This window comes from Babylonia areolata, chromosome 24 (genome assembly GCF_041734735.1).
Source record: "Babylonia areolata isolate BAREFJ2019XMU chromosome 24, ASM4173473v1, whole genome shotgun sequence".
Classification (NCBI taxonomy): domain Eukaryota; kingdom Metazoa; phylum Mollusca; class Gastropoda; order Neogastropoda; family Buccinidae; genus Babylonia; species Babylonia areolata.
Genome location: NC_134899.1, coordinates 4,203,386 through 4,230,033, shown reverse-complemented (window position 1 = coordinate 4,230,033; position 26,648 = coordinate 4,203,386). Strand labels below are relative to the sequence as shown.

The 26,648-nt window shown below is 41.4% G+C and overlaps 1 protein-coding gene across 1 annotated transcript; it reads left to right on the top strand.

The window, feature by feature from the left end:
• On the top strand, positions 1 to 26,648 carry LOC143298522 (uncharacterized). The gene is made up of 3 exons (XM_076611373.1): positions 1 to 392; positions 11,530 to 11,699; positions 16,087 to 26,648. Exons 1-3 carry the CDS (start codon positions 374 to 376, stop codon positions 17,278 to 17,280), a joined length of 1,383 nt encoding a protein of 460 aa, XP_076467488.1. The 5' UTR covers positions 1 to 373; the 3' UTR covers positions 17,281 to 26,648.

Here is a 26,648-nt window from a genome sequence, read left to right as displayed (position 1 = left end):
CACCCTGCCCCATGCATGGAATACAGGCATGTCCCACACATGCTTAAGACGACGGTCTATCATACACCCGCGTCTGAGAATTTATAATCAGCCCACTCAGTAATTTGAGCACCAGGGCACGTCATTCCCGCTCACAAGTCAGGCATGTTTAAACTCGTCACACAGGAATAAAAGAAGACAGCCCCGTGCTGGGTATAATATTATTATTATATCCCGTCCCTTTCAGACCTCGCCGCTCAGAACTCCAGCTACTCCTGTGCACACAGTGTCACGTATTCAGCTGCAGTAGTGGTGTTGATGTGCTTTCATGCCACTTGCACATTCCTCCTCTGTAACTTTTGTTGGGCATTGACAGGATCAAGAAACCTCCAACATGGCAGCAGCGAAGAAAGGTTTGTGTCATTTATTCTGATTATTCACATTTTCCACACACATATCAGATTATGATAAAAATTAATATTGTAGGAGTGAGACAGCCAATACATCAAGTCACCAACAGTCTGGATTAAAACACCCACCAACAGAAATGTTTCACACAATAAAAAGAACCTTTTAAAAAAAATCTGTGATTTATAACTCTAAGTTGAATAGATATTTAATATTGATTTTTATCTATTTCGTCGATCTCGCATTCTTGACTCAAACAACTTTCTGAAGGCAAAAGGCAAAGAGTTCAGTTTCCAGGAGGTGTCAAAACAAGAGGATGGATCCATACACTTTACATCACATTGGCTGTAAAGTTAACCTTCGCCGTAAACACTGGGTAAAAATGTACTCAGATATTATTTTTTTACTAAAAATGACATGCGCGCATGCGCACACACACACACACACACCCATGCACACACACACACACACGCGCGCGCGCGCGCGCGTTAACACCATAAGGTATTATACAATAACACATTAATAAAAACATCAAGGGAATAAATCGTATATATAAGTAAAATGCAAACACACACACACACACACACACACACACACACACATGGGTGTAGGCACGTATGCATGCACATAACAAATGTCACGCCAATAAAATTAGTACATTAACATTAAGATACATGAAATCCAAGTAAAATAAGAAAATATTTAAAAATCGCTTCTGATCACACACATACACAGAAATGCTTGCCCGTGCTCACCTGCTCAGTCCCACATGCACGCATAATGTCTGCTCCCATGCACTCGTCTGCTGGTGAAGTTCAGGTGTTGCTGTGGCGAGGGGGCTTGGGGGCTGGGGGGCGGGGTCACTCATGAGTTAGTGTATTGGATGTTTTGATTGTGTGCGCGAATGGCTGTAGGGATGAATGAATGAATGAAGCGAGATGTTCTTCAGCGTGGAGCTCTGAACCTACCACTCTGAACCTACCACTTATGTCTGACCATCTGCTATTAATGTCATCATGTAGTGGGTGTCTTTCGTCGGTCAAATTTGTTATTAGTCTGTCAGTCAGTTTTTTATTGTGCATGTCACTAAAGGTGTCTTGTCTTATACCCACCACCCCACCCGCTTTCCTAATGACTTTTTTCCAACCTGTCTTTGTCATGTTTGGTCAAGTTTACCCCCCAGCACACGGCTCCATATGTTAAAACACTACAGACAACAGATGTGTAAAACATTTGGAGCATCTGCTTGCATACATTAAAAGATTTCATTTTTCTAAGACAGTACATGCGACTGTTGCTCTTTTTAATGAGTGCAGTTGAGTTTTCATTCCAAGACAGCTTATTGTCGATAATCACACCAAGATATTTGTTTGAATCTACTTGTTCGACTACTTCATTTTTTGTGATGATGTTACTTAAACGTGATTTCTTTTTTCTGAAGTCGATTACAAGATCTTTCGTTTTGCCAACATTCAATTCAAGGAAATTTTCTTCACACCAGTTCACAAACCTGTCAATTTATCTTCGGTAGTCAGCGTCATCGTCATCAGTAATAAGTCCTGTCAGTGCGGAATCATCTGCAAACTTAACGAGGGGACACGAATTGGTCAGACTTCTGCATTCAGCCGTATACAAGGTAAAAAGAAAAGGCGAGAGCACTGTGCCTTGTGGTGCACCTGTGTTTGTGAAGGAAACAGTAGACATAAAATCATTTAATTTTACAAACTGAGGCCTTTTAGTAAGATAGTCTAAAACCCATAAAATCGTCGGTAAAGCGAGTCCCATGTGCATCAGCTTTTTTGCTAAGAGGTGAGGTTGAATTGTATTAAAAGCACTAGAAAAATCAAAGGACATCAGGCGGACACAGGTATTTGATTTGTCTAGGTGTTTACAGATTTTGTTCAAGACAAAAGTATTGCATCATCCGTACATCTGTTCCTCCTGTATGCAAATTGCAAGGGATCTAAAAATGGTTTGACAGACTCCTGTAAGTAGACAAGTATCACTCTCTCAAAAACTTTCATCACAGCAGATGTCAGGAGGAATTTTGTTTAATGTCCCGTCACACAAATCGGTGATTGAAGACATTTTGTTAAAGTATTTATAAACACATTTGAATATTATCGGTTAGAAGGGGTGGGAGATGTGAATGAATGGAGGGTTGGGGAAAACTGGGCAAATGAGGGTGAAATGTGGGTAAAATTTGGAAAAAAAAAAGACAAAAAAAATCTAAATACAATTACAGGAAATCACATAAAGGACTTCGTAAAAGAGAAGTCGTTAAACCGACAAGCGAAACAACTGATAATGAATGCAAAAAGTCAAAAACATGAAGGTTCTCAGTCACTTGTGAAGACACACTTTCGTGTTCATAAGGCTTCATCAAGCTACAGTCAGTGCTACTGGACGGAGGTCATTCATACATGAAACATGTGTTTTCATGGGTACAGGTATAATGCAGGAAGTTTTCCAGATAGATGGTATTTTGCACTCACTAAGAGACTGATTAAAAAATAATTGTTAAAATCTGGTAGAGTTGAGCTGCACAGTATTTGTTCGGATCATATCCGGACCAGGTACTTTGTTTGGTTTTACTCTTTTTAATTGTGAAAACACTTCCTCTTCAGAGACAACAATGCATTCGTCCTTCTTAACATCTAAAATATGAATTAAATCTTGTCTTTCTGTGCTAAAATCGTGACAATCAAAACGAGCATAAAAGTTATTCAGTTTGTTTGCTTCTTCTTCCAATGATGATAAAACCGTTTCTTTCCCACCCTTTCTACCTTTGTATCCACTCATTAGTTTCATCCCTTCCCACACCCCTTTCATGTTGCTGCTGAGTAATTTGTTTTCCATCTTCCGCTTGATAGTTTTCTCTGCCCTCTGGCAAGTCTTTCTTAACCTGTCTTTGTGCTTCCCTAATCTCTTCTTTTATCCCTCCCTTAAAACCACTTTTCTTAGCATTAAGAGTACCTTTGATCTGTTTCGAAATCCAGGGTTTGTTATTGGCAGAAATTTTAACATCTCTAGCTGGAACGACACAATCTTCACAAAACTTGATGTATTCTGTAACTGTATCTGCTAATTCACATACATTGTCCGTGGCCTCAACAAACACATTCCAGTCTGTGCACTCAAAACAGCCTCTAAAGGTCACGCACTGACACTTTTACAGGCGGCTAACGTTTAACTCACTCTGTACGGCCAGTCCTTTCTTCTCCTCTACACAGACCCCTTGGATGTCCAGTGGGTGTCTGAATGACTCAACCTTTAGCTTCCGTCGTCAGAATTGTGGTATTCTTTGTCAACATTCACCTCTTCAGTATAAGAGCCTTCCGCTTGCAATATTTTGATGATGGTAATTGGGGTGAAACGCTGTTAACGTCGTCTCTTTCGCCGTTCGTATGGAGAGAGTTAACTAAAGGTCTGTAACGTGGCAACAGATAGGTTAGGCTGTGGTTAGAACGTCCAAGGGGCGGCAGCTGTACAGAAGAGTAAGAATCTGGTACATTAGAATAAAACAAATCAATTGTCTTGTTCTCGCGGGTTGGGACAGTAACATTCTGGTAAAAATTTGGAAGTGTCTTTTTAAGAGAGCAGTGATTAAAATCCCCGGTTAAAAGTTTCAAAGAGTCAGGTGCCTTTGCCTCAAGATCGTGGCTGGCAATTGCGTTCTCTGCTTCACTCGCACTGGCTTTGAGGTGAATATACACAACTGTCAGTCGCTCGTGAGAAAATTCCCGTGGCAAGTAGTATGGCCTAATTCCAAGGGTCATGAACTCTACCACAGGTGAACATTCCTTGTGTGTGATAGTGATATTGTTTGGATGACAAAAACACCATTGTTTGTTGATAAAAACACACACCCCACCTCCCCCTTCTTCCCCGCATCCTCAGTCCTATCCCCCCCTGAATAAACTAGAACCATCTAAAGACACTTGTTCATCAGCAATAAAACTGTTTCGCCACGTTTCTGTAAAACACATTAAACTACACGTTTTAAAATCGGAGCAGGATAAAATGCTGGCCGAAAGTTCGTCTGTTTTGTTTCTGAGTGATAGTGAACTTCTGTAGAGTAAAAGTGGTTTTAATCAAGTAAAACTATATAATTCATGTGTGGCGTACATACTGGGTCAAAATTACGCCATGGTTTTAAGAAAGAACCTTGCACGGCCTTCATATTGGGGAAATTTTGACCTACAGTCTGGTGAAAGCTGATGCTCAAGGTCTGCCATGCTGGCAGGAGGCGATAAAAGATACATTGATGCGGTTTGTGTTGAGGTAATGCGCGGCGTCAGGTCAGGGGCATAGCCCTTGCTACTGGTACCATGTAACCCAGTACTACCTGCCGCATGTGAAGTCTCCCAACGACGGACCAGGCGGAGGAGGAAACCTTTCCCAACGGCTGTGAAGGCGGAAGAGGATGACCAAAGGGCAGGGGCAGCTCTTATCCTTGGCTGGAAGTCCTCCTAGGAGACGGAACTCTGAAAAAAAAAAGAGTGGGGAAGGGACTACACAACTCCTCTTCACTAAAAAAAAAAGTCACCTGTGCTGGTCAGGCAACCAGGCTAATGTTGGAACGATGAGCTAGCCCTTCAACACCCAGCTTTCCCAAGCCCTGTGGGCGATGGACATGTGGTAACGGGGACAGGCAGAGGATACTGCTGGCAGTTCCTAGTCACGACTCTGCACGCAGGTGGCTGTGGGGTGATGGTCGTCCGCCGTAGACTGGGGCAGATGCGGCGCCCGTATCCTCCCACAGTGTCAGAGCAGCCATTTTTAGGGACAGCACTGCTCTCCCCACATGGGGAAGGGGAGATAAAAGGATCCCTAACAAAGCCTGCCTCGCCTAGTACCAAGTAGGAAACCGCACCTACTTGGACATCCAACAATAGCGGTCGAAAACAACAGAAGAAAAGAACCAGGAGTCATGCCCTGACTCTGGGTGCCTGGAATGTTCGCACCCTTTTAGACAGAGATGACAGACCAGAAAGGCGTACAGCGCTCATTGCTACCAGGTGGACATAGCAGCCCTGAGCGAAACCAGGTATGCAGGTGAAACCCAACTGGAGGAAGTTGGAGGGGGCTACACCTTCTACTGGATTGGGAAGCCAGATGGCACCTCAAGAACCTCAGGCGTGGGCTTTGCCATACGAACCAAACTTGCACGACAGCTTGACAGCCTTCCACGTGGAATAAACGATAGGCTGATGACCCTCCGTCTGAAGCTGTCCGAGGATCGCTTCTCCACAGTCATCAGCTGCTATGCCCCGACAATGACCAACCCTGACGACATCAAAGAAGCTTTCTATGAGGAGCTCAGCTGTACCATTTTAGCGGTAGACAGAAAGGACAGGCTGATCATCCTTGGGGATCCTTCTCCTCGTGGCCAAAAGTCCTAGGACAGCACGGCACCGGCAAGTGCAACTCCAACGGACTGCTTTTGCTCGCGCTCTGTGCGCAGCATGGACTGACCATCACCAACACCCTCTTCCAACAAGCGGACAAGTACAAGAACACATGGATGCAACCCCGCTCCAAGCAGTGGCACATGCTGGACTATGTGATTGTCCGGCAGAGGGACAGAGGTGATGTTTCCAATACATGCTGCATGAGAGGAGAAGTCTGTTGGTCAGACCATTGCCTGGTACGCAGCAAGATGAACATCAGACTTGCACACAAGCTCCAACCAGCCAGGCAGAAACCCCCTAGGAAGCTGAACATCTGCCGCCTCCCCATCACCAAGGACGTGCTGCAGCAGCAAATCCAAGCAGCTCTCCAAGACATTCCTGCATCAACTGATTTGATGGTGTGTCCATCGAGATCGATGATGACCATCGTTGTCATCCAGCTGGGGGATGGGGGGAGGGTGGTGGTGGGGTGGGGGGAGGATGCTCATGAATCTATCTGTGAATGCGCAGATGGCTGATTAGTCCAATCTGCGCACGAAATGTTCGCTGACAGCTGGGGCAGACAAAGACAGGCATATCATTGTCAGGGAGCTTGTTTGCCCGTGACTTTCTGGGCTGCCTCTTCTGAACAGCTGCAGCAGTCCTGTTGGCCTCGCACAACTTGGCGCCTTTGTGCACAGCAGTGCGCCATTTGTCACGGTACACTGCAGATTCCTCCCAGGAGTCAGGGTTGATATCAAACGCTTTAAGAGAGACTTTCAGAGTATCTCTGAAGTGCTTCTTCTGACCTCCGTGTGATCTCTTCCCTTGTTGCAGCTCGCCATAGAAGAGCCTTTTGGGCAGCCGATGGTCTGGCATGCGCGCCACGTGTCCAGCCCAGCGAAGCTGGACTGCATCAGGATGGTGAAGATGCTGGGAAGGGTGGCTTTTGCGAGCACCTCTGTATCTGGGGTCCTGTCTTGCCACTTGATGTTCAGTAGCTTCCTGAGGCATGTTGTGTGGAAGTGGTTCAGCTTCTTGGCATGTCGTTGGTACACTGTCCAAGTTTCGCAGGCGTACAGTAGTGTGGGGAGAACTACTGCTCTGTAGACCTTTAGCTTGGTCTCAAGACTAATGCCTCTTCTGTTCCAGACATTTGCACTGAGTCTGCCAAAAGTTGCGCTTGCTCTTGCAATCCTGACGTTCACTTCATCGTCGATGGTTGCATTTCGTGACAGTGTGCTGCCAAGGTATGTGAACCGCTCAACCGCACTGAGTCTCTGACCGTTGATTGTGATGTTGGGCTCAACGTAGGGTTTCCCTGGGGCTGGCTGATGGAGAACTTCAGTTTTCCTCGTGCTGATGGTAAGGCCGAAGTTCCTGCTGGCAGTGGCAAACTTGTCGACGCTGAGTTGCATGTCAGCTTCAGATCCAGCGTTGAGGGCACAATCATCAGCAAACAAAAAGTCTCTGATGATGTCTGTCATGACCTTCGTTTTTGCTTGAAGCCTTCTGAGGTTAAACAACTTGCCATCTGTTCGGTACTTTAGGCCGATTCCAACATCGCCATCTCTGAAGGCATCAGTAAGCATTGCAGAGAACATGAGGCTGAACAGCGTTGGAGCCAGGACGCAGCCTTGCTTGACACCATTTGTGACAGCAAAAGGAGCAGATGTTTCGCCTTTGTCCTGGACTCGAGCTTGCATGCCTTCATGGAATTGGCTGACCAAGGAAATAAATTTCCGAGGGCATCCGTACTTGGCCATGATCTTCCACAGTCCCTCTCTACTCACGGTGTCGAAGGCCTTAGTGAGGTCGACATTGGTGGAGAACAGATCAGCATTTTGCTCCTGACATTTCTCTTGCAGCTGCCTTGCAGCAAACACCATGTCGGTGGTTCCGCGCTCTTTCCGGAATCCACATTGGCTCTCAGGCAAATGACCTTGATCAAGGTGTGCTGTGAGGCGGTTTAGTAGGATCCTGGCAAGTATCTTGCCTGCGATGGAGAGCAAGGAAATGCCCCGATGGTTATCACAGGCTTGCCGGTTCCCCTTTCGCTTGTACAAGTGAATGATAGATGCATCTTTGAAATCCTGGGGGATCGTCTCTTCTTTCCACATGAGTGAGTACAGCTGATGGAGCTTCTCAGTCAGCACAGTGCCTCCATCCTTGTAGACCTCTGCTGGTATGGAGTCTGAGCCAGGTGCTTTGCCACTGGATAGCAGACGGCTTGCTTTCTGGGTCTCAAGAAGTGTTGGCGGATCGTCCAGTGCTTCGTTAATGGGGACTTGTGGGAGACGGTCTCTGGCTTCATCATTTATGGAGGAACGGCGATTTAAGACACTGTTGAAGTGCTCAGCCCAGCGTTCGAGAATGTTCTCCTTCTCGGTGATCAAGGTATTCCCATCTGCACTGAGGAGGGGGGATGATCCTGAGGGTGTGGGGCCGTAGTCTTCTTTTAAGGCATCATAGAACCTCTTCATATCGTGCCTGTCAGCATATACCTGGATCTCATCAGCTTTGTCACAGCTGAAAAGTCCTGCGGATGGCATCGTACGCATCCTTTTTTGATGTGGATTTTGGGTTGCTCAGGTAGGCTTGATGCAGACGGCGTTTCTCATCCAGAAGCTGCTTGATTTCATCACAGTTTTCATCAAACCAGTCTTTGTGCTTTCTGGTCATGGGTCCCAGGGTCTCTGAAGCTGTACTATAGATCAGCTGACGCAGGGTCCTCCAGTCAGACTCCACATTCTGATTGTCCAGAGAGGCGGATTCCAGACGATCTTCCAGCAGCTCCACAAAGGACTGTTTGATGGTGATGTTATTCAGCTTAGCAATGTTGAGCCGTTTTGGAGCCTTCTGGCCTTGGGGGCGTCTCTTGGGCTGGATTCGAATATTCAGCTTCGAGACTACAGGGCAATGGTCTGTCCAACACTCGGCGCCGCACATGGTCTTTGTTACACGTACATCTTGCCTATCCCTTTTCCTGACGATGACGTAATCGATGAGATGCCAATGCTTTGAGCGAGGGTGCATCCATGACGTCCTGTTGCGGGTAGGGAGGCAGAAAACTGTGTTGGTTATCAGCAGTTCGTGCTCTGCACAAGTCTGAAGCAAAAGCAATCCATTTGGGTTGCAGTGGCCCACACCGTGCTTTCCAATCACTCCATCCCAGGAGATGTAGTCAGAGCCAACTCTAGCATTGAAGTCCCCAAGAATGATGAGCTTGTCTGCTTTAGGGATAGCAGCAATGACAGAGTGAAGGTCCTCGTAGAACTCCGCCTTCACTTCATCCGGGTTGGTCATGGTTGGGGCGTAGACACTGACAATGGTGAGGTGCTTCTGGCCAGATACCAGTGGGAGTTTCATGGTCATAAGCCTATCGTTGACTCCCTTTGGGATTCCAGCTAGCTTGCTGACAAGTGCTGTTTTTACTGCAAAACCAACGCCAGCCTCACGTCGCTCTTCGCTTCCTCGTCCACTCCAGAAGAAGGTGTAACCAGATCCCCGTTCACAGAGCTCGCCTTCGCCTGCAAGCCAAGTCTCACTCAAGGCTGCGATGTCAATGTTGCATCTGGCGAGTACGGATGCAACTAGTGCCGTTCTCCTTTGGGGTCTGTCCGCGTTATCTCTGTCCAGGAGAGTCCTTATGTTCCAAGCACCAATGGTGAGAGGAACGATCCTTGTTTTTTCTTTTCTTTCTTGTTGTTTCGACCGCTGATGTAGGGTCCCCGCCAGCCGCGGTATGCTGGCCAGGGTGATATGGAGCAGGCAATTTTTAGGGTACCTTTTCTAGCCCCTTCCTCATGCCAGGGAGGTGAGCAGTGCATTCCTAAAGAGGGCTGCTCAGACGCTCAGACGGCTGCCGAGCTCCATCGCTGCTCCTGTCGACGAAGAACGACCCTATGGCCTGAGCCGCCTGCGTGCAGGTCTGCGACTGCGACTGCCAGTGTACCCACACCTGTCGTTTCGTCGCTCGCCTGTCGCCACAGGACTTGGGGGTGATGAAATGATGAAGGATGAAAGGTCATTTTGGATGACTGATGACTTGCGCGATGCGTTTGTTTAAAGTGAAGAGGAGCTGCGCAACGTCGACCTCACTCTCTCGTCCGGGTTCACCAATTTCCAGTGGCAAGACTAAGTCGAGACGACTGGAGGATTAGCACGGATGCAGTGGATGACCAAGATATCCTTTCGGTGTCTCATCTTGCTCTCTGCACTCCACAGTGCGTTGCTGTAACCAACTTCCTCTCCACATAAGTGGCGGGAAGGCAAGGTGGTTCACAGGGGGAGGGAAATGTGATGCCATGGGTCTGTAAACAGCGCCGCCGTATGACCACGGGGAGAGAGGCAGAGACAGAGAGACAGAGAGAGACAGAATGAATGAATGGTTGAATGGATGAATGAATTCATATAGGCCATAGCCCCTCATGAAGGGGTATTTGAACAATAAACACAATATGAGGATAAATAAACAATGAAAACAAGACTATGAAACGGCTATAATTATCTTTAACTCTGAAAGTCTTGTACAAGAATAGAGAGAGATTACGTAAAACATCAAGTTTTGTGCGTGACCTCAACAAACTCAGATTGAACAGACAATGATCTCTGTACTATTTAAGAGTAATAAGTTCAGCTCTAATATCGCTACGTTTTGGACAACAGAGAGTGAAGTGCACATCATCTCCTTTTGATGTTCTGCACAGTGGATATAACAGTTCATAATCACTACATGACTTATATCTAAATAGGTGTACGTTCAAGTTGGAAAGGCCAAATCGAAATCTTGTCACATATTTTAACTGTCGATCCATGTTCATTTGCAAATAATATTTAAGGTCATGAGCACTACAAAATGTCCTATACAAATTAAATCGTTCACTTGTATTAATGATCATTCCAGTTCTGCCACCTACAGTCAATCAAACGTTGACGAAAGACATTTATAAATCCATTCATACTGCCAATACCTTGGTTTATCCAGACGTCACCAAAACCATTGTCATACAAACAAATACGAACAATTGAAACCCAGTTTTTCTTTTCATTTACATCTACGTCGTATAACATTTCATACGCTTTGTATAGTAGTCTAAATGTTTCTATCTGAATTAACTTGAAACAGTAACGAATACAGCTAGCTACAGAACTCACATACATAGGATATCTGTCTGTTTCACAATAAACAAGATCATTGTATGTATGCATATCTACTCGTAAATACTTCTTAACTGCAAACAAGTGAACTGACTCACAATGAACTGAGGCTTTCTCTTATCCCTATAATTCGGACCCATACTGTAGAATTGGTTGAACTCGTGAATCAAACAGCTTAATGAATAGCTGGTAAGAATCGTTATTAAGAATATAAAGCCTCCGCTTAATGCACAAGTGAAAAGAGGACAGTGTGGATAGGAAAGCCGATGTGAGAAATAGGTGATGACATCTCGCTGTTTTGATGGACCATGCACACTAAACTCTTGCTGATCACCATTCAGTGCAATACATGCTCACTCACTCACACACACACAATGGGCCGGTGGCCTTCACAATTAAACCTGTGTCAGTGTCAGTGTCAGTGTCACTCACACACACACACACACACACACACACACACACACACACACACACACACACTGCCTCTTGATATTATGTATTGTCATATACAGTCTGTCTTCAACTTAAGTAACGTATACAAGTAACCCAGCTGTTCTTATCTAAATGTGTTGTTGGTGTTTTTTTCCAGAGAAGGAGTATCGCTTACTGATCGTGGGGAAATCTGGAAGTGGCAAGAGTTCTACAGCCAATAGTATTATGGGGGGAAAGTGCTTTCCTGTCGCCATGGGTTTGAAAGCTTGCACCACTGAGTGTACAGTCAAACTGAGTCCCAGGAATGAGAAAGGGATCACTTTCCGAGTAAGTGTGTCACCAGATGCATTTTTCATCGAGATGGAAGTTTTTTTCTATTATCAAAACAATTTTTATTTATGTGCGTTATTTCAGAATAACACACACACACACACACACACACACACACACACACACACACACACACACACAATATATATATATATATATATAGAGAGAGAGAGAGAGAGAGAGAGAGAGAGAGATCGAACGAACGAACGAACGAAATTGTTTTAATGAACTTTTGCCATGGACCACAATTCAAAACCAGGGGACTGGGGGTGGGCATGGAAAGGGGAATTATAACACTTGAACAGATGACACAATATCATAATATTCATGGACTTGACATTAATTCTACTTAATTAGGTCTGAGTATATGATTTCTCCTTTTGATCGCATGGAAAATAAATTTTGATACATGGAAATTTCTCTGCTTGTTATTTGATCGGAGAAGTGAAGTAAGAGACATGTTTAAACAGTCTTGAAGAAATTTTGTCCGTAAATCATTATATACAGAACAAACAAACAACAAATGGTATTCATCTTCTAGTTCTCCTTGGCAAAAAGGACAATGCTTTAAAACATCATTTTCAGTGTACCTATTAACATTGTTATTTAAAGGAAGCACATTAAATCGGGCCTGAGACAACGCCACTCTGAAACAATATTCATCAGCATTTGTTATGTATTTTTCTTTTTCAAATACAACTTTGAATGATCTGTAGCATGAATATCTGTCTCTATCACTAATAGTACCCGACCATTCTTGAATGAAGATATCTATAAGTCTTTGCTTGAAAGTAATAAGAAATCCTTTCACATCACCAACACCCTGTTGCAACCACACAAAATTAAAACCTGTTGTACATAATATTTCTCTAACTTGAGAAGCCCAACACTGTTTTTTCATTTAAATCTAATCCAAGCAACATCTGATAAGCCATGTAAGACAATATATTTTGATCCATCTGTAGTATTCTCAACCAGTACCTTATAACATTTAATAACGAGTTTATAAATAACGGATATCTACCAAGATCACCATAAACCACTTTGTTTGGTGTTTTCACTGGCGCTCCCAAGAATTGCTTACATGCTAATAAATGAATTTTTTCTACATTCTCTAGTATATTCATACCCCAAATTTCAGATCCATACAACAGAACAGGCTGTACCTTTACATCAAATATTTTGAAAAATACTGCATATGACACAAGGCTCATGGTTGCCCTTTTGCCTTTCACAACAAGATGTTCAGTCCCCTTTTTGGGACTTATCTTTGATGTGAATGTATACCCTAAATAACAGTATTCATTTACTACTTCTATTTCTTCATCTTCAGAAAACCACTTCTCATGCCTACCTAAAAATCCGCCTTTTCTGAACACCATTATTTTTGTCTTCTGCACATTAATTTTCAACTTCATCACCTGACAGCATGATTTAAGAATATTCAACTGATTTTGAAGTCCTATTGGAGTTGTTGATAATAAAGCAATATCATCGGCAAAAAGCAATATGAACAGTTCCATGCTACCTGGTATCAACTGAACCCCATGTCTACCTGACACAGACATATGTTCAGCAATCTGATTGATAAATGTACAAAATAAAGTAGGGCTCATGACACATCCCTGTCGTACACCAAGTGGACAATCAAAAAATTCAGAATATTGTGAATTAACCCTGACACATGCTAACAATGAATCATACATCGCTTTCAAAGACTTAAAGAATTTACCAGATACACCCTGTTTTCTTAAATGTTGTAACAACTTATCATGTCTTACAGAATCAAATGCTTTTCTAAAATCAACGAAAGCAACGTATAATTTCTTATTTTGACACATGCATTTCTGAACACAAGTATACAGGTTAAAAATCTGATCAACAGTTGAGTAGCTTTTCCGGAAATCAGCTTGACCTTCTGTAATCATCTCGTTATTTTCTAACCAATTATATAATCGATTATTCAACACCTTTGTAAAGCACTTAGAAATGATACTTAACAGGGATACCCCTCTATAATTATCAACATTATCAATATCGCCTTTCTTAAAAATGGGAATGATAATAGCTCTAGACCATTCTTTTGGGTACAGTCCTTTATCGAACAGAGCATTAAATAATTTTGTCAGAAATGGACTGTCGCGGACAATGGCCGCTGAGACAGATCAAACCCGTTGTCTCTTGGTAGATGCCGTCGTCGTCGTGAGGACTGCCAGCGTTGACATCTTTAAAATTTGGCAGGCAAGAGCATAAGGACACTAGAAGAGTAATTGTGACTTTTTGATAATATCTGATGTGTACTTTTGGAACTGCGCGGATGTAAAGTTTCTGTTTCATGTGAATGGTTCAGTGGAGCGGTTTGTGCAGTTAATCCGCTGGGGGGCTGCCCAGTTTGTCACAGGCCCAGTTTGTCACTGTGGGTACACTACTTGCTAAACTGGGCCTGTGACAAACTGGGCCTGTGTGACAAACTGGCATGCTTCCATGCAGGACACAGTCGAGGGTGGGCGCAAGCGAGGACGACAAAGAAAGAGCTGGTTCGACAACATCAAAGAGTGGACGGACATGACCCTGCCAGACCTCTTGGTGCAGGCCGAAGATAGGGTAGCATGGAGGAGAACTTCAGTTTCTTCAGCCCTCAGATCCCCCCAACGACTACCAAAGTAGTCTACCCACTGTGACAAACTGGGTCTGTGACAAACTGGGGCCTGTGACAAACTGGGCCTGTGACAAACTGGCATGCTTCCAATCCGCTGATACAGATCTAACGAATTGTTTCATCGTACTGAAGACTGGAAGGGCTGACAACATTAACATTTGACAAGAAAACTCATAAAGAAAAGGAAAGATTAATTACAAAATTTTAGCTGTCTGATTGGTACTTTTGGAATGTGCTGATTTTAAATTTTCGTCATTTAAACGGTTTCGTGGAGATCAGCAGTCAGTGGAGTTGATGTTCTACAAATGTTGCGAACTCAGTGAACATGCTCGGAAACAAACTATTGCGACTGTCGCGATCTCTGGCACACTGTTTGTGCGCTATTCTCATACGGCTGGGCATGGATATTGAGTCTAACCCAGGACCAGAAGGGAACAATGCAGATTTGGTTCAGCTCATGGACTGGAAATTCACACAGATGATGAACTGGCTACAAATGTCTTCGGCAAATGCCAGCAGATTTATGGAAGAAAAGTTCAAGTGCATGAACGAACTTTTCCTGCGATTTGAAGCAGGTCTAGAAAAACTGAACAGTAAAACACAGAAGAACATGGAAAGCATAGAGGAACTCAAGGAAGACAGAGACTGTATACTGCAAAGGCTGGACAGATTAGAAAAGAAAGTGGACGACACAGAGAAAGAAACAAAACGAAGAAATTTGAAGTTTTTCGGCATCGAGGAAATCCGACCAGGTGAAAATTACACAAGCATCAAACAGATTGTGGATGTGATGAACTTTCACGCTGCTGATTCTGAGGAGTGGCAGATCTCGGACATCGAACGAGCGTTCAGGTTGGGTCGTGCACAGTTCAACAAAGAAGCCCGCCCACTGCTTGTACAGTTCTGTCACTGGAAAGACAAAATGGCCATACTGCAAGACAAAAAGCTGAGAGACAGACTCCGATACAGTGGCATACGGGTGACATCTGAAATGACCAGTCGTCAAAGTGAACTGGTAGATTTCTACAGAGAGCAGGGCAAGACTGCTTATTTCCGAAATGGTCGACTGCGCGTTGAGAACAGACAGCGCCCACACGCACGACATGAAGAGTGGAGCCAACAGCACAAAGACAAGTACCAGGACTTAAGTGAAGATGGGGATGCCTTAGAAGAAAACTGACCACGCCCCCAGACAGCACATCACCGTCGGGAGAAGACTGTGCAAGGTCGCCGATCTCCGTACAGCCCTCCACAGCAAAGTTTGCACGATAGTGACATTCAGGATGAACAGGGAAGAGGAGACCACGGTCACTGGAGGGGACGAAGAGGAACAGGCATGCAGTGGACCGGAAGAGAAAACAGACAACAGGAGCGACAGGGGAGCTACAGAAGAGATCAGCGCGACAGTCCGCAGAGCTTTTGACCTCAACAGGCATCTGAACGGCGGGTCTTCATCAAGCATTCAGAAAATACAAGGAAACCAACAATTGCTGAATCAAATAGTCACACGGACACGCCTGTTGTTTCTGGAAACAGATCTTACAGGGAGGTCGTTCAGTCCAGAAGCCTGTCTTCAACGAAGCAACAACCAGCTATTTAGAGAGAGAGAGAGATAGTCACACACACACACACACACACACACACACACACACACACACACACAGGGAGGGAGTTTTATCGGTACAAAATGATATTAACAATATATTTCTGACAATTATGTTGCAGATTGCAGACACTCCAGGCCTCTTTGATCCAACGAAAACAAACGGGGAGATTGGCAATGAGATCATCAAGGCTTCAGCCAGTATGTATCCGGGGCTTCACGCCATTCTCTATGTCCTGCAGCCTGTCCGGTACACGCCCGAAGAACGGGATACCTTTTATAAACTGAAAGAGCTGTTTGATCCCAATGTCACCAAACACGTCATCATTATCTTCACTAAAGGAGATGAGATGGAGAAGAATAATATTACTCTACAAAGCCTTGTGGAAGAAGCTGATGGACCGTTCAAAGAGGTTTTGGAAGAGTGCGGCAAGAGAGTACTCGTTTTCGACAACACAAAACGAGACCAGAAGCAGATTGATGACCTGCTGGAGATGGTGGATAAGATGTGGAAAGAAAACGGGGAAGTTCCTTACACCTGCGAGGTACAAAATGTCGTCAATGAAAAGCTGGAGAAATGGGTCACCATCAGAACCAAAGAGAAGATCATGAAAGATCCGAAACTAAAAAAGTTGTTTGATGTCATGGAAGAAGAAAACAGAGAAGCAGAGGCAGAAGCTGACGATCTTCGCAAGCGTTTAGAAGAAACGAAATCCAAGAAAGAACAGACCGAAGCAATGATAGAAAAGACATTGAAAGAGATCGAAGAGCTAAAGAGGAAAGAAAAAGAAAGGGAAGAAAGAGAAAAACGAGAAAAAGCTGAGAGAGAACGGAAGGATCTTGAAGACAAAAGGAAAATAAAAGAAGAAGAAGAGAGGAAAGCAGAAGAAAGAGCACGCAGACGTGAAGAAGAAGAGAGAAAAGCAGAAGAAAGAGCACGCAGACGTGAAGAAGAAGAGAGAAAAGCAGAAGAAGAAAAAGCACGCAGACGTGAAGAATTTGAGAGAAAAGCAGAAGAAGAAAGAGCACGCAGACAAAAAGAAGAAGAGCTGAAAGAACTGAAAAAAGAACATGAACGACTCAGGTTCGAACAAGAAATTAAAAGAATACAGAAAGAAGAAAAACGGAAGTTGCAGGAGGCAAATGCAAAAAAAATGGAAGAAGAAAGGCTGAAGCTCCAGAAAAAAGAAATGGAAAAGGCAAAGCAAGATATTGTCGAGGACAGAGAAACAGGCTGGATGGAAGATGTTGGTGCAGGACTAGTCAATGTTGCTGGGGGAGCATGGAAGTTCGCAAAAGGATGGTTTGGATTTTAAAGTAGACCTTCCTGTGTACTGTATGTCCTTCGTCCATTTCTTTGATACAGCCAGCAAATCACAGAGTGGCCACTTTTCCCAGTAATATTTCACCCTTTTCCTCTGTTGCTGTCTGTGCACATTGATAAGAGTTGTCCCTCCTTTTAGAAATCACTATGTTAAGCTTAATCCAGATCAAACTGTTGATATGAATGTTCGCTTTCAGTGACTCACAACTTCATACCATGGATTGACATTGAAAAGAAACTGTTGGAGAAGAGGAAATGACTTGTTCGCCTCTTTTGTTTTGATAGCTGCAAAATCTGGAATGACTGGGCCACGTGGTGAATCCATCAACATTGTGAATTTTCCCGATACCTTTGAGGTGATCACAACAGGACACGGCGAGAGTGGAAATCATTGTTTAGGTATCTAAAGGATAAAAAATACGATGTTATATGTCTGCAAGAAACACACATAGCACAAGAAGTGAGTAAACAATGGGAAAAAGAATGGGGGGCAGGGAAGTTTGCTTGTAGTGACTTTACTGCACATAGCTCAGGACAAATCGTTTTGTTTAGGAAAAATTATGTTGAAAACTATACTATTTTGCATAATTCAAGAAGAATTCTGGCCGTGGAAGTAGAAATATTAGATAAGAAGATAGCAGTTATAAATGTTTACTCTCCAAATAACAATGCAGAATTTTTTTTTTTTTTTTTTTTTTTTTTTTTTTTTTTTAAGACTTGGGAAATGTTATTTCTAACATTACTTCCGAAGGAATTTTGATATGTGGTGATTTCAATTGTGTTTTAGATAACGACCTTGACATTGTTTCAGGGGAACCACATGCAGGAACAACCGTTCAGAAATTCAATGATCAAATTAAAGAGAATGATTTATATGATGTTTGGAGATTATTTCATCCACAAGAAAAAACAGTTTACATGGTGCAAGAAGAATCCTTTCATCGCCAGAAGGTTGGATTATGTACTAACAAATTCGGATTTATTTGATAAAACACTGGAATCTGAAATTCACTCTTTGCCCTCTACTGATCACAGAGGGTGCACTGTTACTATAAAGTTAGCTAATACTGAAAGAGGACCGGGACTGTGGAAGTTTAATAACTCATTGTTGAAAGACATAGAATACGTTAATAAAATGAATGAATTGATTATAGAGCAGGTTTCTGGCATTAAGGATGGATCGGATTATCAAGTTGAATGGGAGCTATTAAAGTTAAAAATAAAAGATTTCTCTGTAAATTATAGTAAACTCAAAAGTATAAACAACAAAAATGCATTAAGAAAGCTGTATGGCAGGCTGAATGAAATTGATGTTTAGTTAGCAGCTAGTCCACAATCTGTTCCACTCCAGAATGAGCGTAGTCGGTTAGCTTTGAAGATAGAAATAATGGAAAGACATAAAGTACAGGCAGCACAGGTAAGAGCTAGAGTGAAATGGGTGGAAGATGGCGAGAAGAATTCTAAATACTTTTTGGGGTTGGAAAAATCAAAGGCAAATTCCAAAGTGATGGCAGGGGTTCTAAACGAAAATAATGTATTAGTAACCCAGCAATCGGAAATACTGAAAGTACAAAAACACTTTTTTTCTCAATTATATAAAAAGAAAATACCTTCTAACGATATTTCCGAAAATATAGACAGATGTTTGGCCAACACTGATGTTCCACGCATCTCTGAGACGCAAAAAAAGGATTGTGAGGGTGCAATGACAGAACATGAGCTGCTAAATGCCCTCAAATGCCTGAATGATGGCTCTTCTCCTGGCTGCGATGGAATCACAGTTGAGTTTCTAAAGGTTTTTTGGCTACATTTAAAAGGCTTACTAACACTGTCACTAAATTATTCTTTCACAAAAGGAACACTTTCATCAACACAAAGAAAGGCAGTAATTACATCGATACACAAAGGTAAAGAACTGCCAAGAAACAATTTAAAAAACTGGCGACCCATTTCACTGACAAACAGTGATTATAAACCTTTAGCTAAGACTTTGGCCATTCACTTGAGTCAAGTAATTAATGATTTAGTTAGTACTGATCAAGTAGGTTATATCAAAGGTCAGCGAGTTTCCACATTACTAAGACTCATTGATGATGTTGTTGAACAGTTAAATGTAGAAAATAAACCTGGCTTATTGGTGAGTATAGATTATTCACAGGCATTTGATAGAATTTCAAAGGATTTTATGATTAGTGCATTTAAGAAATTTGGCTTTGGTAGCGACTTTATTCAATGGGTAAAAGTAATTATGGCTAAGACTCAAAGTTGTGTCACATACTGTGGTTGGATATCAGAGTATTTTCTCGTAGAATCGGGAATTCGTCAAGGATGTCCCTTTTCACCGTTAGTTTTTGTTCTCGCCATTGAAAATAGCTATGTATGCAGATGATGTTACTTTATTTTTGCAGGATGAACATGATATGTTACACGTGTTAAACATATTTCAAGATTTTTCTAGGTTTTCAGGGCTTGAAATAAATCGCTATAAATCAGTTGCAATGTGGCTAGGAAGTAAAAAAGATTGTACTGATACTTTTTATGGATTTCTTTGGAGGAAAAAGATTAAAATTCTTGGCATTTTTTACGCCAACAATATTTCTGCGTCCTCTTTAGAAGAGAACTGGGTGTACAGAATTGAGAATATCAAAAGAATTATTCATTCATGGGAAAAGAGAAACTTAAGTTTAATTGGAAAGATAAACATAATAAAAACTTTTCTTATTTCCCAGATTGTTTACATTATGCAGGCTTTCATTATTCCAGAAAAGGTACTTACATCGATCAATCAAATACTCTTTAGATTTCTTTGGCGTAAACAGAATTGCAACAAAAAAGCTTTTGAGAAAGTTAAGAGAAGTGTAGTATGCAGTGGTTTTGAACAGGGGGGGTAAAGATGATTGATGTTAGGCAAATACAGTCAGCGTTTCTTTTGCAATGGGTGGTGCGTCTTTGTAGTGCAGGAGAACACGAAAAATGGGTTCATGTACCCAGGAAAATGTTTGCTAATTTTGGTGTATTTAATATATGTTTTTTTCACAAACGTAAAGAGTACTGTATTTAAGTATTTGCACTTGGTTAATTCTCAGTTTTGGAGGATGGTTTTGCAAACATGGTTAGATCTTAATGTGCACGCAGGTGAAACACCATATTTAAACCTATTATGGAACAACAGACACTTAAAGTATCAGGGAAACGTTCTTTTCTTTCCAGATTTGGTCAGGGGTGGGTTAATACATGTAAAAGACATGTATAATACTCATGGCATTTTTACCTATAATGACATATGTTTGAAAATCGGAGAGTCCCCAGCAAGAATATTAGAGTACAATGTTGTTGTTGCTGCTGTTCGACAGTTCACCTCTGTAATTAATGAAAAAGAGAGGTCTGACATCAACCTGTCAAATGTTTCTCCTTTCTGTGGTAAGAAATTACTCACTTGTAAAGACTTTAGTATTGTGCAATAACAACTACTCCATACCATGTGCCATCAGGTTTTCGAATCATAAATTTGGTGTAGATCTGAATAAGAAAATATGGAAGATTCCCCGTCTATGTTCAAAAGAAACACGTTTAAGAGTATTGCAATGGAAAATCTTGCATAATATTTATCCTACTAATATCCTGTTGTGTAAAATAAGAAAGAAAGACAACCAAAGTTGCTCCTACTGCCCAGAAGAAACTGATTATATTGAGCATTTCTTTTTTCATTGTCCGCCTGTCAAAGTATTTTGGGAATATATTAGTCAATACATATTAATTGAATATAATGTAAAAGTAATTTTGTCTGAAACGGATGTTTTGTTTGGTATACCAGTCCTACACAAGACCCAGAACCATACACTGATGCAAATCAATCATATTCTTCTGATTGCCAAAATGTGCATCAGTATATATAAGAAAACTGATTCAAAATTACCATTGTCAATGATATTTGACAATCAACTTAGATATTGCAACATTTGTAAGATTTCATAAAATAAATTGTTTGCATGCACGCAAACACACAAAAACATACACGCATATGCATATACATGCACGCACACATACACGCATACCCTGGCAAGTATTGGCTTTTTTCCCTTGCTGGGAAGGGAGTGAATTTCTTGCCACTTTAAACCTTTCCAATGACCACTCTTCCTAGCTATCCTTTGTTCGCTTTCGCCTTACCTTTCGACTGAGCAAGGGACGGCGCCTTCTGGGAGTGTTCAATGGAAAGGATGTGCCCAGCCACTTCCAACTCCGCATACACTGTTACATACATGCACTAGGTCAACAAAACCACTGAAATGTAAACAAATGTAAACATTAAATGGAAAGATAAGGTCGGTCCATTGTTATGATGCAGATGACTTATCTTTTATTCATTTATTTATTTATTTGTTTATATATTGGGTTAAGATAGAGGAGGAAGAGAGAGAGGATGGATGGCAGAAAAGCTTCAATATCAAACAAACAACTCACACTAGGGCAACAATAAACCCAGACAGATGTAATCACTTGTCATACATGTTTAGAATGCATACATCAGAACACTAGAACATCAAAAAAACCCTGGCAAATGTACACAGACATCGAATATTCTTAAAATGCATGCCTCAAGACACACTGGGGCAATTGCTGCGCCAGACGATAGGGGAAAGAATGAAAGTGATTAGTTAAGGTGTGTGGTGGAAGATGGTGCATGAAAGGTAAATATGAGTTTGTGAAAGAAGAAAAAGAAAGATGTGGGAAAAAAGAGGAGGATGGAGGCCCCACAAAAAAAAAAGAAAAAGAAAGAAAGAAAGGAAAAAAACAACAAAAAACATTGTGAATTTTCCCGATACCTTTGAGGTGATCACAACAGGACACGGGGAGAGTGGAAGCAGGAGCAGCCAGCAGAACGCTCACAGCACAGCAACGTGGGAATGATATAACAGTCTGACTGATACTACATACTTCCTGGATGAATCTAGGGGAAAACTGAACAGAGTGTGTGTCCATTTACGTTAAAGTGACCATGTGAATAATGGAAATCGATGAAACGAAGAAGAAAAAACCCACCAACAACAGCCAAAAGAAACGGAGTGATGCACAATACTATGTAAACAGTGATAACCACAACAAGAAACCGAATGTCATGTGCAATGCAAGGTCAACAACAACAAAAGAAACTGTCTGAGATATGCACACAGTGCGATAACCCGAGAGGCATTCACTTCTGCATCACTGACAGATTAACTGAAAGGATGGTTAATATGCACTCCGTTCCTTGCCTCTTTGTTGCTCTTCACCTGACTCGGAAGCACTTACTGTCTTGTACGTTCAGACCATTTCCATGAACAGAAGGGTTGGGAGGGGGAGGTGTCAGGGGGCCGAGTAAACTCGCTAAAATCAGAAATCATAGAAAGTGACATTTAACACTGAGGAAATTTGAGAAAACAGAAATGGGCTCCAACACTTGTATCATCTCGCCCTCTTCTTGTGGGTCTTTTGCCAGTCTTGCTCAGAATCAGTCACGTAATATTTTCGTTCGAAAGAAAATGAGATAAAACGTCCTGGTTAAAGGTTAAGTTAGAATTATTGTTGTTGTTGGTTTGTTTTTTGGTCTTTTTTTGTGCTCCACATCTCTCTTCTTCTTAACTCTATTATCCTTCTTTGTTCTGTTTTTTTTCCTTTCTCTCTAACTTAAACACAATGTTTGGCTTTTATGTTAATGGCTGACCTCTCTGCAGAATGTTGTAGAGTTTTTAGTTGGTTTTTTTTTTTTACATTTGACTTATCTTAAAAGCAACCATAAATGTGTGTCTAATATGTTTGCCTGTCTAACTGTTCGTCTCTCACCTCTTACCCCTCTCTCTCTCTCTCTCTCTCTCTATATATATATATATATATATATATATCTGTCTATCTATCTATCTCTTTCACTCCCTTTCTTTATATACATAACCCAGCTGACAAGTAAGTGGAAACAGAAACAGAAGATAATCTGACCTACAAACATGACTTTACTCAGTCATATCAATAAACACAACAGTGGGGGGAAAAAGATGAAAAGAAAGTAAAATTATGTAACCCGGTAAACAGATTGACATTTTTTGCAAATTCTGAGAGTCTATTTTATTTTGATGATTAATTGTAACAGGTTATGACGAATCCATTCGAATATTTTGACGGGTACTGAATTCAGCAGGATGGACGTATCGATCATTTCAATCGAAGGCAGCTATTTGGCCTGAACTCATTTTACTATCAGAATCGTGCATTCACTTGATGAATGAGGCCACCAGGTTTGTGCATAGTCCCCATCACATACTGCACAGTTTCCCCGAACATTATAAGGTAAGAAATCTGAATTACAGGTCTTTGCCACGTGAGCCGAAATTTGAAGTTGCACGACGCATGCGCATATCAATGTTTTCCATGTAAACAACTCCCGCCAATCTTTGGAGACAACAACGTTGTGATGAAGACGGAAAGTTTGAAACTTTGTTGCATCTTTATTACGATCATAAAACAATGGAATGGTGGTCGGTGTAGGCTGCTTAAGGTGAAATTGCTCCATTTTCAGTGCTTAATTTGTTTTGTTTGTTTCAATAATTAATCATTTAAAACGGTGTGCAAAAATATCATTTGGATTATTATATAAGTACAGGTAAACAACCATCCCCCTTCCCCCTCCACCGTGGATTTCGTTGTTCTGCAACAGCTACGAAGGCTTTTCCTCTTGTTTAGAACACTGCTGCATATTCTGACAATTAAGATTATATAATCTATGTATGTGTATCTACCCTCAATACATTACAGCTTTTTTATTATCAAATAATATACCAGTAACAGACTAATAAATAATAATCATTATCATTGCCGGTTTCTATGTAGGTTTTTGCTCCGATTTTCAGACTCTAACTGGACAGTAATAGTGAAAATGTCCAATAGAATCCATTGTGTCATGACAGTATGTTGTTTTTTGTCAACTTTCTTTTCATTTCACATGACATTTGTAGTGTGAATATTGTGCAGTGTTTCCCAATGTAAGACTAATTGCTCTAGGCGCTTCTTTTGCTCTTGACCATGTTGTCTTACTGAGATTATAGCCAAATATCCTTATCCAGAATTTGACAAGCATTTAGTGAGGTTTCATTTTTATTGGTGATGGTTTTGGTGTGATATACGTAGGCTTTGTGTCAAACATTTTTGTGCCACAAGACTGAATCAATGTTGTAATGTCTTCTGTCTGTATCTGCTGGATCTTTCATGGGTTACAAAAGTGTGGTGTTTGAAATCATATTAACCTTGTTCTGCCCAAGAATATTTTTGCTCTTCTTCTGGAGACAGCAGTCTGTTATCTTCATGGGGATTCACATGCTTTTGTTGCTGTTGTTGCTGTTGTCTAACGCCTTCCTTTTGCTGATCATGAAAAAAATATCATAGTTTCTTTTCTATTTTGTTGGAGAATTATTGAGCAGATGCTCAGAATGAATGTTGACATTGTTTTATCTATGTAGACTGCATATAGTTTTATTATATAAATAAGCTGGCAACACATCTTTCCAACAAAAAAAATCATTTTTATCAAGACCTTTGAATTCTTACACTTTATTGTCAGATTATGTTCAGTTCATCATTAATTTTACCATTGCACACTTGCTTGAAGGTTAGGAATGACATCAATGAAACAATTTGTTAATTTTCACACACTCGCACACACACATACACATGTGTGCAGGAACACACACACACACGCAACAACACACACACGTTTGTTTTATATGTAAGTATGTTTATATATGGAGATTGGAGGCCCCACAAGAAAAAAAAAAAACATTGTGAATTTTCCCGATACTTTTGAGGTGATCACAACAGGACACGGGGAGAGTGGAAGCAGGAGCAGCCAGCAGAACGCTCACAGCACAGCAACGTGGGAATGATATAACAGTCTGACTGATACTACATACTTCCTGAATGAATCTAGGGGAAAACTGAACAGAGTGTGTGTCCATTTACGTTAAAGTGACCATGTGAATAATGGAAATCGATGAAACGAAGAAGAAAAAACCCACCAGCAACAGCCAAAAGAAACGGAGTGATGCACAATACTATGTAAACAGTGATAACCACAACAAGAAACCGAATGTCATGTGCAATGCAAGGTCAACAACAACAAAAGAAACTGTCTGAGATATGCACACAGTGCGATGACCCGAGAGGCATTCACTTCTGCATCACTGACAGATTAACTGAAAGGATGGTTAATATGCACTCCGTTCCTTGCCTCTTTGTTGCTCTTCACCTGACTCGGAAGCACTTACTGTCTTGTACGTTCAGACCATTTCCATGAACAGAAGGGTTGGGAGGGGGAGGTGTCAGGGGGCCGAGTAAACTCGCTAAAATCAGAAATCATAGAAAGTGACATTTAACACTGAGGAAATTTGAGAAAACAGAAATGGGCTCCAACACTTGTATCATCTCGCCCTCTTCTTGTGGGTCTGTTGCCACTCTTGCTCAGAATCAGTCACGTAATATTTTCGTTCGAAAGAAAATGAGATAAAACGTCCTGGTTAAAGGTTAAGTTAGAATTATTGTTGTTGTTGGTTTGTTTTTTGGTCTTTTTTGTGCTCCACATCTCTCTTCTTCTTAACTCAATTATCCTTTTTTGTTCTGTTTTTTTCCCTTTCTCTCTATCTTTAAACACAATTTTTGGCTTTTATGTTAATGGCTGACCTCTTTGCAGAAATTTGTAGATTTTTTAATTAATTATTTTTTACATTTGACTTATCTTTAAAGCAACCATAAGTGTGTGTCTAATATGTTTGCCTGTCTAACTGTTCGTCTCTCACCTCTTACCTCTCTCTCTCTCTCTATTTATCTATCTATCTATACATCTATCTATCTATTTATCTATCTATATATATATATTATATATATTATATATATATATCTGTCTATCTATCTATCTCTTTCATTCCCTTTCTTTATATACATAACCCAGCTGACAAGTAAGTGGAAACAGAAACAGAAGATAATCTGATCTACAAACATGACTTCACTCAGTCATATCAATAAACACAACAGTGGGGAAAAAAGATGAAAAGAAAGTAAAATTATGTAACCCGGTAAACAGATTGACATTTTTTGCAAATTCTGAAAGTCTATGTTATTTTGATGATTAATTGTAACATGATGTGATGAATGCATTAGAATATTTTGAAGGGTACTGAATTCAGCATACAATCGTGTGTATGTGTATCTACCCTCAATACATTACAGCTTTTTTATTATCAAATAATACACCAGTAACAGACTAAGAAATAATAATCATTGTCATTGCCGGTTTCTATGTAGGGTTTTGCTCCGATTTTCAGACTCTAACTGGACAGTAAT

What these genes read in the sequence shown, in the direction of transcription:
- LOC143298522 (XM_076611373.1), top strand. An exon ending in AGAAAGGGATCACTTTCCGA is followed by an intron (nt 11,700 to 16,086) that starts GTAAGTGTGTCA and finishes ATTATGTTGCAG; the next exon opens with ATTGCAGACACTCCAGGCCT.